General features: G+C 39.5%; 1 protein-coding gene across 5 annotated transcripts in view; it reads left to right on the top strand.

The window, feature by feature from the left end:
- SH3KBP1 (SH3 domain containing kinase binding protein 1) overlaps window positions 1-22,001 on the top strand; it is a 465,279-nt gene extending 443,278 nt beyond the window's left edge. For all 5 annotated transcript variants that reach the window (XM_056558515.1, XM_056558516.1, XM_056558518.1 and 2 more), the window contains 5 exons: window positions 9,569-9,678; window positions 9,946-10,071; window positions 14,838-15,091; window positions 17,412-17,475; window positions 20,085-22,001. In XM_056558515.1, the coding sequence (XP_056414490.1) occupies window positions 9,569-9,678; window positions 9,946-10,071; window positions 14,838-15,091; window positions 17,412-17,475; window positions 20,085-20,126 (596 nt within the window). In that variant the 3' untranslated portion in view covers window positions 20,127-22,001. The remainder of the gene's footprint in view (window positions 1-9,568; window positions 9,679-9,945; window positions 10,072-14,837; window positions 15,092-17,411; window positions 17,476-20,084) is intronic.
- Window positions 22,002-22,667: the final 666 nt, after the last annotated feature.

Below are 22,667 nucleotides of genomic sequence, written 5' to 3'. Positions count from 1 at the left end.
TAGGAAATATTTAGTGTTAACCACACAAGGAGGCAAAAATAGGCAATTAGCTATCTGCAAGAAGGGCTCATCGTAAAACCTAAATGATGAGTACGTAATTGTTCTACACACAAAAAAAAAAAGGGAAAAAACGTTCACAAGAGGAAGTCCAAGAGCACAGTGCTCAGTGGAGGGACTCCCCACTAGAGAAATCGATGCCAAGAAAGGGTATATTTAGAGTCACTGTAGGGGTCAGGTCTTTCTTTTCTGTCTTTGCGGTTGTGGCGGTTGGCGTCGGCCCTCTGATTCTCCATTGTGGAAACGGCCATGAGGTGGTGACAATGTGGGTATCGGCGGGGGAGCTTGGAATAGACGGTCCCACTCTGGCAGTGAAACTGTAGGTAGACGAAATGTTGATAGAAATTCCTGAAGGTCTTCCAGTCTGCGGAGTGTGGCTGATGTAGATCCATATTTAGCGGTGGGGGAAAACGGAAAACCCCACCTGTAGGTAATCTATGCCTTTTGCAACATCTGAAGGAGGGGGCGCAGAACTGCCCTCAGCTTGAGTGTACAGAAAGAAAAAAGAGAGCTGAAGATCTTTAAAACGGGTTCAGTTGATAAAAAAAATGCAAATCAGCTGATGCCAGAAAAGTTATACAGATTAATAAATCAACTCTATGAAAAAAAATCTGTGTAATTCTTTCCACCCTGTCACTGTGCCCCCTGTTGCCACCTAGTAATGGAAGGCTTGAATTTGCTTTTTGTTTTTTTTTTTCTTTTCAAATAGTAATTCACAAATCTTTATAACTTTCTGGCACAAGTTGCTTTGAAGACTATTTCATTTCTCGGGAGTACCACTTTGAGGAAAAAATTGCAGGTATTTTTAAATCAATCTCTCACTTTCCCAGTCTTTCTCAGCTTATTCTCAAGAGACCTTTTTAACTAAGGCTGGGTTCACATCACATTTTTCCCAATACGGGACCGCATACGGCTTTGGGGAGCTAAAACCAGGCGCTCCCGTATCCCTGCCTTATGCCGCCCGTATGTAATGTATTTCAATGAGCCGTAGTCAACCATGGTTTTAGGTCCGGTAGAAAACCGCGTACGGGCAAAAATGAGCCGACCGGTTCACTCCTGTCGGCTCATTGAAGCGATAACATGCCAAGTCAGCACATCACTTTCTACAGCAGTCGCATGCCATTCATGCTGCAATTGGGTGGAGCACTTAAAGGGGTTATCCACCATAAGGGGATTTTAGTACGTACCTGGCAGACAGTAATGGACATGCTTAGGAAGGATCTGCACTTGTCTTGGGGCTAAATGGCTCTGTCGTGAGATTACCATAATACTGTGGCTAGCTTTTTGTGAACTGTTATTTTCTGTTTGAGTTTACTTCTTTGCCTACAAATCCCATGATTCCATTTTCCTCCCTTCCACACATAATCCACCCCACCCATTGAAACATAAATGAGCTGCATACATTCAAAAGACCTGTGGTTTTCAATCAGGGTGCCTACAGCTGTTGCATTAGTTGCATATTGATCTCTCTCCCACCAAGCGATCCCTCCACCAATTGAAGCAGACAGGCACCCTGTCATCAGCTGACTAGTGAGTCAGGTCTCGGCCGCATTACAAGCTGGGAAAAATCTGAGACAACAGTCATTTTGTATGCTGTTAAAAATAAATATTGGGGTGAAAATCACATAAGAATTGTGGGAAAACCGTCAAACACAGGTGCAGACACTATATTATGAACTACACTAACTTTACAGCCCCTGTAGCATAGTCAAATAAAAAAAAATCCTGGAATACCCCTTTAAAGGGGTACTCTGGTGGAAAACTTTTTTTTTTTAAATGACCTGGTGCCAGAAAGTTAAACAGATTTGTAAATTACTTCTATTAAAAAAAATCTTAATCCTTCCAGTACTTATTAGCAGCTGTATGCTACAGAGGAAATTCTTTACTTTTTGAATTTCTTTTTGTCTTGTCTACAGTGCTCTCTGCTGACACCTCTGTCCCTGTCAGGAACTGTCCAGAGCAGCATAGGTTTGCTATGGGGATATTCTCCTGCTCTGGACAGTTCCTGATATGGGCATCAGGTGTCAGCAGAGAGCACTGTGGACAAGACAAAAAAATAAATTCAGAAAGCAAAGAATTTCCTCTGTAGCATACAGCTGCTAAAAAGTACTGGAAGGATAAATATTTTTTTTTAATAGAAGTAATTTACAAATCTGTTTAACTTTCTGGCAACAGTTGATTTAAAAAATAATAATGTTTTCCAATGGAGTACCCCTTTAAATACCCATTCAGCAATGCAAAGCTGGGTGACAAATCACTAGACAAGCAATGCAGGGGTGAATATGGACCTTTTCATTATGTTTATTTATTTTAAAGCCCAATATGTGTTAAATTAAATAGTATAGCTTAATTACTATTGTCCATATGATGCATCAGTGCCTTAGTTGATACTTTATATATATAATTTTGCTGATGTGATGGTATAATATCTACTTGCAGATGTAAGTGCACACACATATTACACCCACAGCTTGAGCTTAATGATTTGCAATGAGGTTTCTTCATCAGTGTATAGGGCAGACTATAAATCATTGCTTCAGATTGCTAAATCATGCATAGTGAATATTTATGACAAGAATTTATTAATACTTGTCTGGAGAATACTGCTGTTTTTCACTTGTACAATAGCACAAAATGGAAGAAGATGCATCTTTCTTCTTAATAATAATCTAATATGTAAATATCTATATTTGAGCAATGGAACAAGAAGCCATTCTGTTTTGGATGAATATTCATTTGGGATAGTGAAGTTTCGGCCTAGACTGAGCTCCTGTCTGTGTTCAATGATATGTTTTAGAAATGCAGCATCATAGTTTGAGGCGTTTCTCTAGGGCGCTGTTCCGAATGCTGTTTTGGCGCTGCGGGGGTCGGCCACGCCACCTTGTGACGTCACGGTCACGCCCACTCAATGCAAGTCTATAGGAGGGGGCGTGACAGCCGTCACGCCCCCACCTATAGACTTGCATTGAATGGGCGTGACCGTGACGTCACAAGGTGGCGTGGCCAACCTCCATGGCGCCAAAACAGCATTCGGAACATTTAGTTCCACGCTGGCCTGTGGAGTACCCCTTTAAGCCTAGACCAAGAAAAACTGAAAATCAATAAACTTTTAAATATATAAGTTTTGCTCAATCTTCTTCTGTCCCAAGCTGTTAGTAGCTCCCAGCTGTAAATAGTTAAGTAGATGGGTGACAACCTAGCAGCACTGAGTTAATATCAATAAGATCATAGTCATTTTATAATTTTCCTACTTTTCTTTCTTTTATATATCTGCCAGGTTTATGTGGGTGTTTCTGTTCTCCCGTGTTCAGTGCATTATATTTATGGGGGAGTAATTTGATCTTCTTGTGTTAGCGATATAACATTGGCATTTTGACACGTCTGTAATTATTAGTGAAAAAAACGCTCACAATGGGAAGCGAGTGCAGAAATGGGCATTTATTCCTACACATTGTACCCAGTTTGAAGCACGTGTTTATATGACGCTTTCCTTACATGCCATAGAAAACAGGGACAGATTTACCAGTGGAGGATTCTACGCATAATCATAAGAGGACTAGAGAAAAACATTTATGGCTTTAGAGGCCATTGTTGGTGTAGCCCCAACACCTTGTGTATAAAGTCATTAATGAAAAGGGCAACATTGGATTGGGGCCTCCAGCATTAGGAGCTCTCCGGTCAGCCCTGTTGCCCATATTCGGGGTTCCATCCAATACTTATGCATGTACAGTGGTCCCTCAACATATGATATTAATTGGTTCCAGGAGAACCATCATATGTTGAAACCATCATATGTCGAGTACATATGTCTATGTAAAAATTGTAATTGGTTCTGGGGCCTCGGAACCATTGTATGTTGAATACATATCTCTATGGGAAACTGCTAATTGGTTCTGGGATGACCATTGTATGTGGAGTGTATGGGGAGTGTTTAACAAACCAGGGTGCCTCCAGCTGTTGCACAACTACAACTCCCAGCATGCATGTACAGCCATTGACTGTCTGGGCATGCTGAGAGTTATAGTTTTGCAACAGCTGGAGGCACACTGATAGGGAAACATTGATGTATGGGGTGTATTGTGTGTTTATGTATTGTATGTGATGTGTGACATTGCATACAGTACTGTACAGTTCTTTAAATACCTTCAGGGGGGACAGAATGTCCTCCATTATGATCCTGCCGACTACAGCTCTATAGGAAAGGAAGGGGATGGCAGCCAGCAGCTCATTGGATGCCTGCAGCAAGATGCACAAGGCTATTGGCTATGGCTGCACTGGGGGGTGGGGCTTACACGGAGCTCACAGTGGAAGCCTGTATGAGTTAGCAGGACAGCATGTGAGTAACAGGAGGCAGAACGGGGCACACGGGTCACATTAAACAACTATCTGTCAGTTGCTGAAGTTGTCAGCGCTCTCAGATAGCTGATTGTATGATGGCCCCAACACACAGCAGCATCATATGTCGAGGCTGCCTTCAACATACGATGGGCTCTGAGAGGCCATCATATGTTGAAATTATCATATGTCGAGGCCATCATAAGTCGAGGGGTCACTGTACTACAGTTTGTTGATTTTCTCCATGTAAAGGACAAATAGAATACAGGCTCCATTGTGAAATGCTGACATTTAGCTTGCTCTAAGAAGTAACATCACTTTTCTGACCATTTTTTTACATAAGGATCTCCACTGGCCTTGATCTAACTCTGTCACTTAACTTGACTACACATTTTACTAGGACACTTAACAGTTAGGGGTCATGCCCTGTACCTTGTAAAGTGGATATTACTGCAGTGATGAACTGGCCGCACGCTGTTTTATAAGGATTGTGTGTGTTCACTTAACCACCTGGCAATGTTGCTTTTGACCTGTTGACCCATGTGTTATTATAGGATGGTTTAATAACCAGAAAAGCAAAACTCATTGGGATGCATCTAACTTGAATTTATTAGTATGAGGGTATAGTCACATTCAGGTTTTTATTTGCAGTTATTGCATTAAAATCGGCACTGTCAGATCCAAAAACTTTTTATATGTTGTTACTGAGGAAAACTGAAGACTTTCTGTAATATTGTTGTTTAAAAAATGTTAAATATTTAATAAAGAAAACGGCTCCTGAAAATCCCACCACTAGGGGTCCCCATACCTACTGGGACACTAACCAGTCCTGCAGCAGTATCAGGCTTGTCCATGAGTCATGGACAAGAGATGACTTATGGACAAGGCTGCATGAGCAGACACACCAATCACCTCCCACCACCACAAGGGAGGGTACTGAGGAACATTTTTTTTTAGATAGATTTGGAAAAAGGCCAACCCTCAATCTTTCTTTTATACATGTTCTCCATATATGATCTGATTCTGGCTTTGTATTTAGTAGTTTAATTTAAAAACTTGAACATGTTAACACGCACTGAGGATGCTATTACACAAAATGTCTTAAAAATGGGCAAAAAAAAAAAAAACACATGCATTTTGTGATTTTTGAGTATTCATTTAGACACCTTACAAAAATGCTACACGTAATAGCACTATAACTGTGCATGCTCATATTTCATTTTTTGATTTGGTGTTTTTTGTATGTCCCATGTTAATAGATATGTTTTTTTTCTGTTTATTTTGTGGTTGTGTCAGCAAGTGACATATTAGTTTTTAGTTGCAGTATTGTACTAGCTGTGGTTAACCCTTTAAAGATGCAAAGTTGTTTTGGCATTAACGACACAGCTAATTTTCATTTTGTGTTTTGCTTTTTTCCTCCTTACATTTTAAAATCCATAACTCTTTCAGTTTTCCAATTTCCACTTGTACTTTTGTAAAGACATAATTCATTTTACCACAATATCTATGGTGGTGCCAAAAAAATTTGTGGGGCAAAATTTAAATTGAAAAAGCAATTTAACAACTTGGGGATGAGATGTTATCTTTCTTCAGTAGATTCAATATGATTATATCGATACCCAATTTTTATAGGTTTTGTTTTATTTTACTTCTTTTAAACAATTACTGTATAACGTTTTGTAAGAAAATTTGCTTACATTTTTGTCTTCTGACCCCTATAACTCTTTTATATTTCCATATATAGGGTTTTGATTGGACTTTCAATTCATTTATTTTGTGTTATATATTAAGTAACTAAAAATTGGGAATTCTGGACTTTTTTCTGATATTTTATGTTTACACCATACATTTTTCACTAACAATATATTTTAATAGTTCAGACATTTCCACTCACGGCGATAACAAATATGTTTATGTTTATTATTTACATTATTATATTTGAAAAATGGGAAATGAAGGGTGATTTAAACTTTAATGGTGGGGGTTATTCACATTTATAACATTTCTTTTAGTCCCCGTAGGAAACTATTACATGTAGTCTTTTGATTGCATGCACTGTTCAATGCCATGCCATAGCCAAAGCATTGATCAGTGTTATAGGCGCTCCAGTTATACAGGCTGCTGAGGCTGCCTGTATGCTTGGAGAGATGATCGGACAAACAGAACCCCCCGAACCAACCTGCAAAGAGGAATTTTACACTTTAGACCCCGGGATCCTCTTTGATTGTGGGATTCAAAGGGTTAATGCTGGGCATCAGCGCAATCACTGCTGCCCAGAATAAGAAGTGTGTCCTGGCTGCTTATAGCAGCCATTTCTCACCACCTCCAAAGCGAGCCCAGCTCCTGCACTCGCTTCAAAGACCAGTAACACGAAATGACGTCAATGTACGTAATTTTCACATTAACATATTTCCACCCATGATGTAACTAAATGTCATAGGGTAGGAATGGGTTAAAGGGGAGCTGTGGCTAACCATTGCATTACCGTTAAAGTGCTTAGGGTGCTATTTTTGCACACCTTTTATACAGTTTCTTGATACACTCTTCCGTTCCCAAGATATGAGGGTTTACATTTTAACAATTCAGGGAATCATTCGGATGGGTGTGAACTTAATTTTACTAATGAAAGTGAATATTAAGGGATGGGTGGGATTATACAGTCAGGGTTGTATATTTAGCATACACGCCCCTCAATGTACAGCATTCACAACCTCTGACTGTATATTTCCTTCCATCATCTGATATTCACTTCATTATTAAAATTAAGGCATGCCCATTTGACTGATTCCATAATTGTCAGACAAACTATAAATCTATAAAACTATCTTGGGAATAGAGGGATGTATATAAAAACTGTAAAAATGTGTGTGATCAGGGCACCCTAAGCTATTTAATGACAGGAAAAGCTAATTTGGGGGGGTTTGCCACAGGTCCTCTTTAAGCTGTTATCCAGTATGGTGTTAAAACTGGAATTACACATGCAGTTTTTGTGGCAGTTTTTTAGTCAAACAAAAGAGCAAATATAACTAAGGCTGCATTCACACCTCATTTTTTACATACGGGTGCTGGATCCGGCTGGGGGAGGGGCAAACCGGCGCTCCCGTACCCCAGCCGGATCAGCCCGTGACTCCATTTACTTTAATGAGCCGACCGGAGTCAAACGGTAACTCCGGTAGGCTCAGTTTTGACCCGTATCCGGTTTTGGACCGGACCTAAAACCGCAGTATACTACGGTTTTAGGTCCGGTCAGGAAACTGCATACGGGTCAAAACTGAGCCGACCGCAGTCACCGTTTCACTCCGGTCGGCTCATTAAAGTAAATGGAGTCACTGGCTGATCCAGCTGGGGTACAGGAGCACCCAGTTTGCCCCTCCCCCAGCCGGATCCGGCACCCGTATGTAAAAAACAAGGTGTGAATGCAGCCTAAAAGAAGAGTTATCAATCTTCCTTCTATGCTTTTTGGATCTTTGGATCCACAGCTTTGTTTGGCTTAAAAAGGTACATCAAAGATTGCCACAAAAACTGCATGTGTGATTTAAAGGGGTACTCCGCCCCTAGACATCTTATCCCCTATCCTGCCCCTGTATCGCCGGTCATTACGCACAGAGTGAGCGTGCTCTGTGCAGTAATGATAGCGGGGGGCCGCAGTGGAGATCCCGGGGGTCCCCAGCAGCGGTACCAAGGCGATCTGACATCTTATCCCCTATCCTTTGGATAGGGGATAAGATGCCAGGGGCGGAGTACCCCTATAAGGCTCAGGCTATGTGCTCCCACTTTATTGTGATCCTCATTTTAGTCAGTATGTTTACCAATACCAGGAGTTGAACCAGCACAATTCTGGTTCTGGTTTGAGTAAAAATATAGACCAAAATAAAGACCAAAATAAAGTGTATGTATCTACATACAAGCTAGGGGTTAGTTCACTCATTTATTGACATATTTTTATTATATGCACAATTTTTTCTATGGCCGATTATGGATGAAGATGTGTGCAAAAAATGTAATACATTGGTTAATTTTATCATGTGTGAACTTAGCCTAAGAGTATGGCCACATGTGTTGCCTACACTGTGCATTTTCCATGTGGAATTTCCATACAGAACATTTGTATTTACAGTATTTACAGTAGCAGGAATGTGGATGAGATTTAAAGAAACCCATACATGCACAATTATCACATAGAACTTGTAGTACAGATTTGAAATCTGCAGTTATAAATTTATGCTGGGGATTTATTGGGCATTTTCTCCATTTACTTTAGTGGAAAGGTGAAAATCCACAATAAATCCAGTATTGAAGATATTACTGCAGAAGAATCTGCAACTGTGTATTTTTAAAAGATATCAACATTTTTACACTTTTCATGTTCTGCAAAAAATTCACACTAAAATCTGCGCAAATTAGTGTGAATCTGTGTGGCTGTACCCTAACAGTGTCTTTATTGTGTTATGTGTTATTTGAGAATGTGGACAAATTTCTAATTTGGCCCAAATGTATCCACTTTTTAGGTTGTTATGATTTAGTATCACTGAACCTCATCATTATTAAAGAAGTTATCCAGAAATAGAAAAACATAGATAATTTCCAAAAAAGCACTACACCTGTCAAGTTGTATGTGTGGTATTACAGCTTAATTTCATTGAAATGAATGGAGCCAAGATGCAATACCACACACACATCCTGAGGTCAGAAAATTACGATCTAAAAATTCCGCCAGAACATTGAACTTGCTCAATGTTCTGGCGGAGCCCGGGCCACAGACATTGCAGTCTATTAGGGCAGCAATGTCCGCACGGCCCTAGCACTGACTGATTTCAGTTGGCGCTGGCTGCACTTGTACTCTCTGGCCGGAGTTATTCCAGCTGAAGATTCTGACTGTATGCTCGGCCTAAGAATACTGCTAAAGCTTCATTGCAGATAGTGGGCACTACATTGGACTGAATAAATCTATGAAATGAATGTCTGCTTAATGAAAGAATGTAAATGTTCCTCCTGTTGTCTTTATCCAGTGTCCTAGTATAAATGAAGTAGCCCAGTTATAGACATGAAAAGAATAAATGCCAAGTATCTTATACCCTATCTCAGAAGCGTCATAATTGCTTTCGCCATTCCATACAGTATATAGATTAGTTGTCTATCGGCCTTGGTGTTGCCATATCTGTATTTTATCTTTCAGATGTTGAAGGCTTTGATGCACTTGTATCAACTGGAGAGAAACTTAGTCATCCTACTGCCTCAAGACCTAAATCCAGCGGGAGACGTCCACCTTCTCAGTCTTTGACATCGGTATGCCATGTGCCCACACGGTGTTTTCAGACTAAAGAAACTCTGATGCTCAGCAGGGAAGCCATAAGCAGATAGCTATATAGACAGCCAGATTGAAATATATATGAGAAAGGGATGTCCTTTAATTTAACATACTGTACATACAGATGTTCTGGAGATGTTTCAGAGGATAGGGGATAAGATGACTGATCCTGGGGGTCCGACTGCTTTATCTGCTATTATGTTAGAAATATGGTTACATTCAATTGACGTTACATTCTTTTGTAGTCTTCCCTTTCTAGTCCCGATTTCTTCGACTCTCCGAGTCCAGAAGATGACAAGGATGAAATTAATCACCTGTCACAGAGAACAATAGACCCATCCAAGAAAACTCCTCGTAGTGTTACATCACAGGTAAGCTAGTGCAACGTGTAGTGTCGCTTGAAAGTTGCTACTTCGTCTGCACAGAACATTATTGATTAGGAAATGGCAGGATCTGAAGTACAAACTAATGTCTATTTGTCTCTAAGTCAGTGTTTCCCAACCAGTGTGCATCCAGCAGTTGCAAAACGACAACTCCCAACATGCCCAGACAGCCTTTGGCTGGCGGAACACTGGTTGGGAAACACAACGAAGCTGGCCAGACACTTTACATATTTTCAACACTTTGGATATGCTCACACACCACCTGCATGGTATGATACCCAAGGCAAATATAAATCCTATAGAAAAAAGGTAGACTAAACAATACAAAATCCAAAAAGAATGATCTTTATTGGAACATACAACAAATAAAATACATAAAAATACAAAATGCATCATGAAAAAGTCCTACAGGGGAATGGCAAGGAATAATGGTGTACAGCAACTAATGTTTTGCTCAAAAAATATGTATAATGGGAGATGTATAGCAAAATCCATGAGCAGACTAAAAAAAATGACTTTGTAAAAAAAAAACAGTGAGACGGTATGGAAAAATCCAAATCCTAAGTAGGAGAAAAAAACAATGATATTGCACTGTCCCAACAGCCCAATGGCCTGCATAAAGTGCATCCACATGGAAAAATACAGCATAAACCACAACAGAAAAATATATCCAAATCCCAAGGGCTCATTAGCCAACACTTTCCCAGCCATTAGGCCCCTTTCACACTATAAAGTTGTTCCGTTAAAAGATCTGTTATAAACATCCGTTAAAAAAGCCTTTTAGCCCGTCATGAATAAAGGACGTTATTTGTGACGGAAGAAAAAACAGCACATGCACTAATTTTTCTTCTGTCACAAGAAACGGGTAAATTAATGGCCCTTATTTTTAACATTGAAGTCTATGGCAAACGGATGAGCCTTTATGTCATCCATTTGCACCTAGTTTATAATATCCGTTATTACTTCTGAGCTCAGAAGAGGTGACATCAGCAGACTCCTGCAGTGCTGAGGGACTACTACTACGCCGATCATGGAACAGACTTGTTTCCATGATGGGAGTAGTAATTCCCTGGCTGCAGGAGTCTGCAGACAGCTGGGGAGGCTACATTAGTGTTTGTACTACTATCCCCAACATGGAACAGTCTGTTCCATGATGGGGGTTGTAGTACAGGGGCTGAGGGATTGATCGCTTTAGGTCTCACTTCTGAGACCCGATGTGATCAGAAGTTACTAAGCATGGTTCGCAACCTGCGATGTATTGTGGGTTTTAAAAACCCCGCGGGGAGCCCTGAATGGCCGGTACTGAGGAGCCATTCAGGGCTCCCGGCGGGGTTTTAAAAATGAACATTGTGAGCGGCAGCAGGGGCCATATGTATATTAAAAGCGCTGTGGGGGGAAAGATATATAGTGCTGCAGAGGGCAGATATATAGCCTATATATCTAGCCCTCTAGTGCATTTATAATATGCCCCCCACAGTGCATTAATAAAGATATGACCCCCGCCAACGCATTTATAAACAGATGACCCCGCCAGCGCATTTATATATATATATATATTTACCCCCCGCCGGCGCATTAAAAAAGATATGACCCCCACCAGCACAATATATATATATGTATATATATATATATACACCCCTGCAGCGCATTAATAAAGATATGACCCCCGCCAGCGCATATATATATATATATATATATGTATCCCCTGACGGCGCATTAATAAAGACATGACCCCCACCAGCTCATTTATATATATATATGCGGCGGTGGGGGGTATATATGTATAAATGCGCTGGCGGGGGTCATGTCAATGTGCTGCGGCGGGTATATATATATATATTTATATGCGCCGGCGGGTATATATATTTATAAATGCGCCGGCGAGGATCATATTTTTATTAATGCGCTGCGGGTGGCATATTATAAATGCGCTGGGGGGCTAGATATATAGGCTATATGTCTGCCCCCCTGCAGTGCTATATATCTTGCCCCCCACTGCGTTTTTAATATACATTTGGCTCCCGCTGCCACTCACAATGTTCATTTTAAAAACCCCACGGAGAGCCCGGAATGGCTCCTCAGTACCGGCCATTCAGGGCTCCCCGCGGGTATTTACAAATTAAAGTTGAAACACAGGATACATCGCAGGGTTGCGGACCATGCCGCCCACTCCCCTGCTTAATAACTTCTGATCGCTTGGGGTCTCAGAAGTGAAACCCGGTGCAATCAATCCCTCAGCCCCTGCACTACAACCCCCATTATGGAACAGAGTCTGCCAGCATCCAGGGAATTACTTCTCCCATCATGGAAACAAGTCTGTTCTATGATGGGAATAGTAGTAGTCCCGGCTGTGGGTGTCTGTAGGCAGAGGTGTTAAAACGGCCGTACATGAGGGATGTTATAACGGGTCTTAACGGATGAATATTTATTCAGCCATTAGCACCCGTTATTTCATCCGTTATTATACATCTGTTTTTACACAGAAAATGGATGTTTAATAACAGATGAATGCTCATAGTGGGAAAGAAGCCTTACCTGCAGGTGAAAACACCTCCCTTATGTGTTTTGCATGGGACTTTTAAATGGAGATGCATCTTTTTTTCTTCATAAATAGCGACTATCGCATTTGATAAATACATCACCACTGCAAAGTAAAAAAAAAAGAAGAATCTCAGAAATGTGCTTTGGAATAAGCAAAAATCTAAAAGTCACAGCATGTATAGAAAAGTCGCACGTGCGCAAGTATGTGAAACTTTCTTATGCAAAAAAAAATAATCTACTACAGAGCTTGATAAATCTCCTTCATAGAGATTATAATGAATAAAGTGGCAAGTGCAAAAAGCAGCAATAAACATAAAAATGCACAAGGAATGTAAATCATTAGAATAATGCACAATCAGCTCGTAGGAATACTCCATAGAAAATCCAGCCAAAATCCATCACACCAAGTTTCCACAAATATCCGTTAAACGCTCACCTAAAAAATAATAAACATTAAAAAACAATAATAACAACAAATAAAACAATTAAAATCAATAAAAACATGGACAAAAGATTCACATCTTAGCTTAGGGCCCATACCACCTATAGGGAAAGATGAAGAGGAAGACTCCTGGGCGGACTTACAAGAATGAGACAAAACACAATTTAAGCCTTTAGGACAAATGCTGTCAATCTTCATTATCCACTGCACTTCCAACTGTACCAGTCTTTTCCTGCAATTTCCTCCTCTTTTTCCAATAGAGAATTTATTGATCCCTTTGATCGTAAAGCGTACCTGTCAGATCCCACAAAAAAAAAACTATGTTACTCAGTACCTAATCCTGAACATGTACATCTATCATTTTTATGCCTCTATCACCCTTTTTTATGCCTCTATCATAAAAATTCCTCTTTTCATTGGCTCACAGTGTTAGAAATCCTCTCAGGGGAAGGGGGCTTGTCGCTCCCTTGTGGTGGTGGAAGGTGATTGGTCTGTCTGCTCATGTAGCCTTGTCCATAAGTCATTTCATGTTCATGACTCATGGACAAGCCTGAGGCTGCTGCAGGACTGGTTAGTGTCCCAGTAGGTATGGGGACCCCTAGTGGTGGGATTTTCAGGGGCCGTTTTCTTTATTGAATATTTAAAAAAAAAAAATGTAACCAACCAAATTATAAAAGTCTTAATTTTCATCAGTAACAGCATAAAATGTTTTTGGATATGACTGTGCCCATTTAGGAAGACTCGCATTACAATTGTGTTTCTCGCTGAAATGTTTAAGAATAGGTTTCAAACAAGATGGGTCAATCTCATCTTTTGCATGTTCAATATCATGAATATGCTCTCTAACACATACTTTAAACTTTTGAGATGTGAGGCCTACATATACCAAGTTGCAAGGACATGTAGCATAATATACAACACCCACAGAATTACAGATGTGTTGGGGCATCTTAAATTCCTTCCTGCCATCACTTGATAGAAAGTGGATAACAGCCCCATTTCGGGCCTTTTAAGCCAAATGCATTTTTCACATTAATACCTTCATGGTAACTGTGTATTAGTATGTCTTTGAGATTTTTTTTGGCTCTCTTGTATGTAATGGATGGTGCATTAGGGATCCATTTATTGATGGTAGTATCGGCTTGCAAAATAGGCCAAAATTTTGTCAGAATTCCCCTCAATTTGTGCCACTTGTTATTATACGGGGTTATAAATCTCCCCTGTTCTGAATCTTCAGTGTCCTTCATCTCAGGTTGCAGTAATTCTGTTCGTCTGACATTATTGGCATGTTCCAAACCTCTCTTGATCATCCTCTTGCACAAAAACTCTCTGCGCAAATTCTGCAGCATACTGAATCTTTCTGCACATTTTCACTGTGGATTTTATCTTGCACAATGCAGAGGGTGGAATTCTCTGCAAATCCATCCCAATCTTACAGCAGATTGGCAAGAAGTTTTTTAAGTGGACAGACCCTCAATAGCAAATGGTAGACTCAACTATAAATGACCTAAGCCAGTTCAGCCACATTGGTGGTTGTTATTACGGTATATCATTTATATTAATTGTAGCTGTTTTTTTATTGGTTGAGCTACCGTATGTGGTTGAAGGTATTATGGGTTTTTTAGTGCTTAATGGCACAGATTATGACTATTTGTAGGCATGGATAAAATAGAATATGGAACACATTCTTTTACTGTGTGATTCTTGATTATTTCCTGATAATAATGTCTGAGATTTTCTGTAGATATTCAGTTTGTTTCATGTCTTATAGGTGCCAGATAACAGAGCTGCATTGCCCCCCAAACCTGGAGGCTTGATTTCAAGTGTTAGTTTCTCCCATGGCGCTCCTGGAGCCCCATCAGCATTCCACTCTGTCACTTCTAGTAGTCACAGATCAAACTCTCCGTCCTCTGGTAGCTCCGATGCAAGACACAAGTTGGAACATGGCCAGTTATCACTAGAAGAGCTGCAGACACAAGTCAAGGATCTTAGGAGCATCATTGAGACAATGAAGGACCAGCAAAAGTAAGCTTTGATATATGAGCTTCAGCAACAGAGAACATAGCTGCAGTTTTAATTAAGTGTTTTTGTTTGTTTTTTAATGGGCAGAGTTTGGCATTTCTGCCTACAACTTAAAAAAATGTAATTGATGACCTTGTAGGGACAGATGAAATGAATGGCTGTGTATGTAATACATGGATGGCCAAATGCGAGTTAGAAGCGCTGCTTGTAGGCACTCCACTTTTAATTATAGAGGGGACTCTGAAGAGGTGAACCCTTCTCTACAATATACAAGTGACCTAATAATACACATGGACAGGGATTGTCCTCTTTAAAGGGATGCGTGTAGTGGTAATACATGTTATTTTTCATGCAGTTTGTTTCTCCTATCATCAATTCTACATTCAGCTCACACTTAGTCTCATCAGCTTTGTATTTAATTAAAGTTTAAGAGATACTGTAATTGTCACTGTTGTCATAAATACAGTCAGTCATATCCATCTGGCTGAAATAAGTATGTGCAGAAGACAAAAGACAAAGGGAACAGCAATTATATCCCAAAATATCAATTTATCAGAGAGGAGGAAGTAATTACAATCACTTAGTGATAGCCCTTAGTGGAACATTGTAAGACTCTATTCAGATCAAACAGTGGTGGATTCAGGACTGAACCCAGAGATAAGCGGGAAAATAACGCATGCCTCAGTAGATTTAGCTTTATTTGGTCACACCCTTATATGAAAACCATCAACACTAGAAGGAAAGTAAAATGAGAACATGGAAAACTGAATAATCTGGTCAGGGAAAAGTGTATGTTACCATTGTACAAGTAATATAACCAGTACTGGCACCATACAGTAAATATATATTATGAGATACCAAGCCTGCTCAAGTATAAAGCACAATACTGGACTGAACAGACAGTCACGGGCAGAACGTGTATATATACATCTATAGATATAATCTGTCAACTTTCCTGAAACTTTTGTTTTGGTACATGATTGTATTTCCCATAGAATAACAATTATCTTTTCTGTAGTTATTTTTCCTGATCCCCATATAGACATGCACCATAATCTCGGTGGACCATGCGTGTATTCTGGATGATGGAACAAAGTTGCCTGCTAAACTCTTCTGATAGCAGTTTATTTCCCTGAGAACAAAAGGCTGGGGCATGTTGGCTTTTAGATTTTGGTCTACCACCAGAGCAGAGTCAGGAGGCCCAATACAAATTAGATGATGGCCAATCCCACCATAATCATTAGGCTTGGATGAGTTTATTCTAATTTGAATGGCCAGCTTAGGAGCTCTTAGAAAAAAGGCCCAGGGAAGTGCCAGCCACAGGAAACAATTGCTGTCTTAGTGGCACCATAATGATCACAGCCGCAGACACTGCCACCAGAGTATACCATTATTATCTCCCTATAACAGAGCCAGACACAATACCTCCATAGGCCTTTGGCTCTTAATAACATGCAAGTTGAAGTTCCTTCATAGCAGTGGCTGGTGTCACACTGTGCCACCCACAGATCCCACACAACAGTGCAGTCAGAGAGCCACAATAACAGTGACAGAGAGCTACCCACAATTCCTGTTTGCCAACTAGTTGCACGTTCGGTCTGAGGAGTGGTAAGATGATCAGCTTAGCAGTCTAGGCGAAGCTGGATCCATCTATCATTGGCATTCATTATAAAATACAAGTGTTGGGATGCTACTTCTGGCAGGAAGACTAGAGCTTCAGCACATATGTTTATATCCAAAAACTTTACATGAGATTTTCTATGGTATAGATGTTCCAGACAAATCAGAAGGGGACATGTTCTCAGAAGCAACTTTAGCTCTCTTAACCCACTGCTGTAGATTGGACATTTTTATACTAAGACACCTCATTTCTGTATGTCCAGTTGGGCATTTGGATATTATACTGGTGATATTCACACTATGGACCCACCTCTATTAACCAAGTCCAAAAGCTGCTCTCATCCTAGCTCAGGTTGACTATAAATTTGAATGACTGACTTACAATACTACCCTCCACTGCTAGAATATCAGCTGAACTTGGTTCCGTTGGTAATTTTTTACATCTCTTTTGATCATACCAATATGCAGGGGTAGGGTGAAGTAGGGAGATGCATGACATGTTCAGTTGATCTAACATGGCATATCTTGTGGATACAGAGTAGCTGACCCCCTGCAGTGTTGAGGATCATGTCAGATTCCTACTTCATTTATTTTGTTATTGGCATTCTCCATATAATGGCTGGGTGTGGGTGTAGTATGTGTGAGGGTACACTGGGTATGGTTCAGTGATTTAACTGTTTCATTCTCATCATTTTATTTTTAGAAAAGAAATAAAACAATTACTCTCCGAGCTGGATGAAGAGAAGAAGATTCGTCTACGATTGCAGGTAAACAGCACATTAATATATGTCCATTCGATTTGAGTGATTGCAAGCAGTGACAAGACCGCTCCCTTTCATTTTTCTAGGTATAGATATTAAAGGGGTACTCCGGTGGAAAACTTTTTTTTTTTTTTATCAACTGGTGCCAGAAAGTTAAACGAATTTGTAAATTTCTTCTATTAAAAAATCTTAATCCTTCCAATACAGAACACAGAGCTCTCTGCTGACATCATTAGCACAGTGCTTTCTGCTGACATCTCTGTCCATTTTAGGAACTGTCCAGAGTAGAAGAAAATCCCCATAGAAAACATATGCTGCTCTAGATGTCAGCAGAGAGCACTGTGGTCATGTCAGCAGAGAGCACTGTGTTCCAAAAAGAAAATAATTTACTCTATAGTATTCAGCAGCTAATAAGTACTGGAAGGATTAAGATTTTTTAATAGAAGTAATTTACAAATCTGTTTAACTTTCTGGCACCAGTTGATTTAAAAAAAAAAGTTTTCCACCGGAGTACCCCTTTAACTGTTCATCCCATACTATACCCACTGTTACATTGTCTTGTTTTGAACACATTTGCAGTACGGTAGACATAAAGGTGGAGGTTATGTCTCAGAATCACATTATGTATTTGATTGCTATGGATAGACCTACATTTTGTACACACTTTTGAAGGCCGATAGTATAACTAAACCTTTGTTCAAATAACCAGACCAGTTCTTCTGCTTCCTGACAGCAGATGAACAGAAAAGTAAATGGAGCCCCCCACGCAGGTGTGAACATAGCCTGATTGATAGCATTACCAAAAAGGATCAGTGTGAGTCCTACAGTCATGCCGTAAATGTTGGCACCCCTGAAATTTTTCTAGAAAATTAAGTATTTCTCACCGAAACAGATTACAGTAACACATGTTTTGCTATACACATGTGTATTCCCTTTGTGTGTATTGGAACTAAACCAAAAAAGGGAGGGAAAAAAAGCAAATTGGACATAATGTCCCACCAAAATCCAAAAATGGGCTGGACAAAATAATTGTCACCCTTTCAAAATCGTGGATTTTAAGCATGTAATGCTCCTTTAAACTCACCTGGGGCATGTAACAGGTGTGGGCAATATAAAAATCACACCTGAAAGCAGATAAAAAGGAGAGAAGTTCACTTAGTATTTGCATTGTGTGTCTTTGTGTGCCACACTAAGCATGGACAATAGAAAGAGGAGAAGAGAACTGTCTGAGGACTTGAGAACCAAAATTATGGAAAAATATCAACAATCTCAAGGTTATAAATTAATCTCCAGAGATCTAGATTTGCCTTTGTCCACAGTGCGCAACATTATCAAGAAGTTTGAAACCCATGGCACTGTAGCTAATCTCCCTGGGCATGGACGGAAGAGAAAAATTGATGAAAGGTGTCAACGCAGGATAGTCCGGATGGTGGATAAGCAGCCCCAAACAAGTTCCAAAGATATTCAAGCTGTCCTGCAGGCTCAGGGAGCATCAGTGTCAGTGCGAACTATCTGTCGATATTTAAATTAAATGAAACGTTATGGCAGGAGACCCAGGAGGACCCCACTGCTGACACAGAGACATAAAAAAGCAAGACTACATTTCGCCAAAATGAACTTGAGTAAGCCAAAATCCTTCTGGGAAAATGTCTTGTGGACAGATGAGACCAAGATAGAGCTTTTTGGTAAAGCACATCATTCTACTGTTTACCGAAAACAGAATGAGGCCTACAAAGAAAAGAACACAGTACCTACAGTGAAATATGGTGGAGGTTCAATGATGTTTTGGGGTTGTATTGCTGCCTCTGGCACTGGGTGCCTTGAATGTGTGCAAGGAGTCATGAAATCTGAGGATTACCAATGGATTTTGGGTCGCACTGTACAGCCCAGTGTCTGAAAGCTGGGTTTGCATCCGAAATCTTGGTTCTTCCAGCAGGACAATGACCCCAAACATACATCAAAAAGCACCCAGAAATAGATGGCAACAAAGTGCTGGAGAGTTCTGAAGTGGCCAGCAATGAGTCCAGATCTAAATCCCATTGAACACCTGTGGAGAGATCTTAAAATTGCTGTTGGGAAAAGGCTCCCTTCCAATAAGAGAGACCTGGAGCAGTTTGCAAAGGAAGAGTGGTCCAACATTCCGGCTGAGAGGTGTAAGAAGCTTATTGATGGTTATATGAAGGGACTGATTTCAGTTATTTTTTCCAAAGGGTGTGAAACAAAATATTGAGTTAAGGATGCCAATAATTTTGTCCAGACCATTTTTGGAGTTTGGTGTGACATTATGTCAATTTGGTTTCCTCCCTTTTCTTCCTCCCTTTTTTGAGAAATACTTCATTTTCTTGAAAAATTTGATGACATGGACATCACTCTACTAGGTGGTAAAATAAAAAAGGTTTGTTGTTGATTGTAGTGAATGAAAAAAAAAATCAGCTTATACCTTTTACAGGAAAAACTATTGATGTCTATTCAGTGGATAATGACATCTACAGATGGAATATATGATTTTTCGGTATCATACAGCTGTACCTGCAGAATATATCTCTTGTAGGTGAAAAAGTCAATTAAAACTTTTTGCTGTTAAAACTTATCTAAAAATTTTTTTGTTTTTCTAGATGGATGTCAATGACATTAAGAAATCTCTACAATCCAAATGAAAACAGAATGAATACATCATAACCCATATCTTGGAGTCCTAGAATCACAAACTTTTCTTCCCTCCTAGGCCAAAATATTTTTGGTGCCAAATGATCTAAAATTTGCCTCAAACGCGACAAGCACAACAGCAGTTCAACCTACCAAGGATACCTTGGTGACTTTTCTAGTGCCCACGCAAATGTATATCGGTGGACTCAACGTTGTGCTCAAGTGTTCCTCCTTAAAACTGCGCATGAAGGAAACTCAGGCAGTTTTACTTCAGAGTGGTACTTTTTTATGATTTTTTTCCATGAATAAAGTGTATTTCCAATTGTCTGTTTACAAGCTTTACAATTTTTTTTTTATTACGTTTTTATCTCTGATTTCTCAGATTTCTGAATTATCTGTGCAGCTGAGCGACCTTTTTTGTCCTTTCTGTTAACTTCTGAGACCTACTGTATGAAGTTGAATCTCTGACTAGGACTCGAAGCGTACATATGCAAAGTACTGTTCATACAATGTGATAAAATGGTTTTCTTTTCACTGTACTTTACGAATGTGTACCTTAGGACAGGAAAGTATGATTTGTGCCTTTTTTCTTATTTTCACCTAGAAACACATTTAATGATACTGCAGCCCCAACTACTTTAGTAATAAATCAGGCCAGAGGAAGCGTAATCTACTTGTAGGGCAAGGCATGCCCTTCTCCAGATGTCACCGGAAATAAGAGGTTAATATAACTTTTCTTATAACGTAAAATGCAATAAAATAACTTATTTTCAAAATGAATTCAGATCAAAGGTTACATTTATTTTAGAGACAGACGTAGATTAAAAATAAAGAAAAAGTATAACCAACCTGCTAAGAACCAGGCGGCCAGGCAGAATATTTGGTCCCTTCTTGTATGCGATTCTAAATAGAAGGTATGGACACCATGAGGATTCAGCATCGTAAATGTATTTACCAATAGGGTTCTGGATTAGTTTACATTTACACTTTCCAAGTAGATAAATAGTAAGGAATAATGAAGTAAAAGTGGTGATTGTGAAAGCCAAGGTGTTCTTTGTTTACAAGCAGCTGAGACTTCTGAATTTCACTTTGGTGGTGATATTTGGTACTGCGTGCAGCTTATTTGATGCCACTGGATAAAGTACAACAGAGACCTCTAGTGGTACAAATTCTAAAAGACACTTTATATGAATGACTATATTTTTAATTTTATGGTGCACAAATATTTAAATGAAAAACAGCAATATAGATATATACATATTGATATCAGACATTTATATAGTAACATGTAGAACAAAGCCCACTTCGTTGTAATAACTGCACACTGGCAATGATTATTCTTAAAGAAGCCTCCTTTTTTTTTGGATGTGACCATTTAAAGTATTACTAGTGTTACCATCATAATCTGTGGGTGCACTAATACAGATAGAAGCCTCTTGAATTATTGAAAGTGGCAAAAATCTATAAAATGTAATTTTCCCAATAGTTTGAGTAAATGCTCATAAGAGACTATGGAGAGGTACAGTAAAATTCCCATGTGTATTTGTCCATTCTCAATAAGCTGCACCCCATTTGGGTCTGGGACAAACACCAAGAGAAATCTGGGTGCTTGAGTATTATGTATGTATATATACAATAAAATTCCTCTGATAGGACTTGAGAGATGACAGATTGCCTTGTACACTGGACTATTAAACTGGCTGTACATTTTAGATAGGTGTTGGCCATGACAGCTATTTCTCCCGACTCCCATATACCCATATATATTTGGTCATGCGTGTATTCTGAATGGTGGGAAAGCTGCTGCCAGACATCTCTGGCAGGGGCTTATCTCTCATAGGAAAAAAAAAGATCAGGCATATTAAAGGGGTACTTTTTTTTTTTTTTTTAAATCAACTGGTGCCAGAAAGTTAAACAGATTTGTAAATTTCTTATATTAAAAAATCTTAACCCTTCCTGTACTTATTAGCTGCTGAATACTACAGTGGAAATTCTTTTCTTTTTGAAACACAGAGCTCTCTGCTGACATCATGAGCACAGTGCTCTCTGCTGACATCTCTGTCCATTTTAGGAACTGTCCAGAACAGCATATGTTTGCTATAGGGATTTCCTTTTACTCTGGACAGTTCCTAAAATGGACAGAGATGTCAGCAGAGAGCACTGTGCTCATGATGTCAGCAGAGAGCTCTGTGTTTCAAACGGAAAAGTATTTCCACTGTAGTATTCAGCAGCTAATAAGTACAGGAAGTATTAAGATTTTTTTAATAGAAGTAATTTACAAATGTGTTTAACTTTCTGGCACCAGTTGATTTAAAAAAAAAAAAAAAAAAGGTTTTCACCGGAGTACCCCTTTAAAACCCAATGTGCAACTCTATTATCCCCCGACATGTTAGATAGTCAGCAGATCATGGGCTTTAGCCACCTTTAATCTAATATGTATGGCCAGCTTTAGATTGTCATTTATACTTACATGAAATTTACCTATTAAGTAGAGAACTTCTGGACTATTGGATGCAAGGTTAAAGGGGTACTCCGCCCCTAGACAGCTGTCA

This window comes from Hyla sarda, chromosome 2 (assembly GCF_029499605.1).
Source record: "Hyla sarda isolate aHylSar1 chromosome 2, aHylSar1.hap1, whole genome shotgun sequence".
Taxonomy (NCBI): domain Eukaryota; kingdom Metazoa; phylum Chordata; class Amphibia; order Anura; family Hylidae; genus Hyla; species Hyla sarda.
Note: the sequence above shows the minus strand (reverse complement) of the source record. Positions and strands in the feature narration are given on the sequence as shown.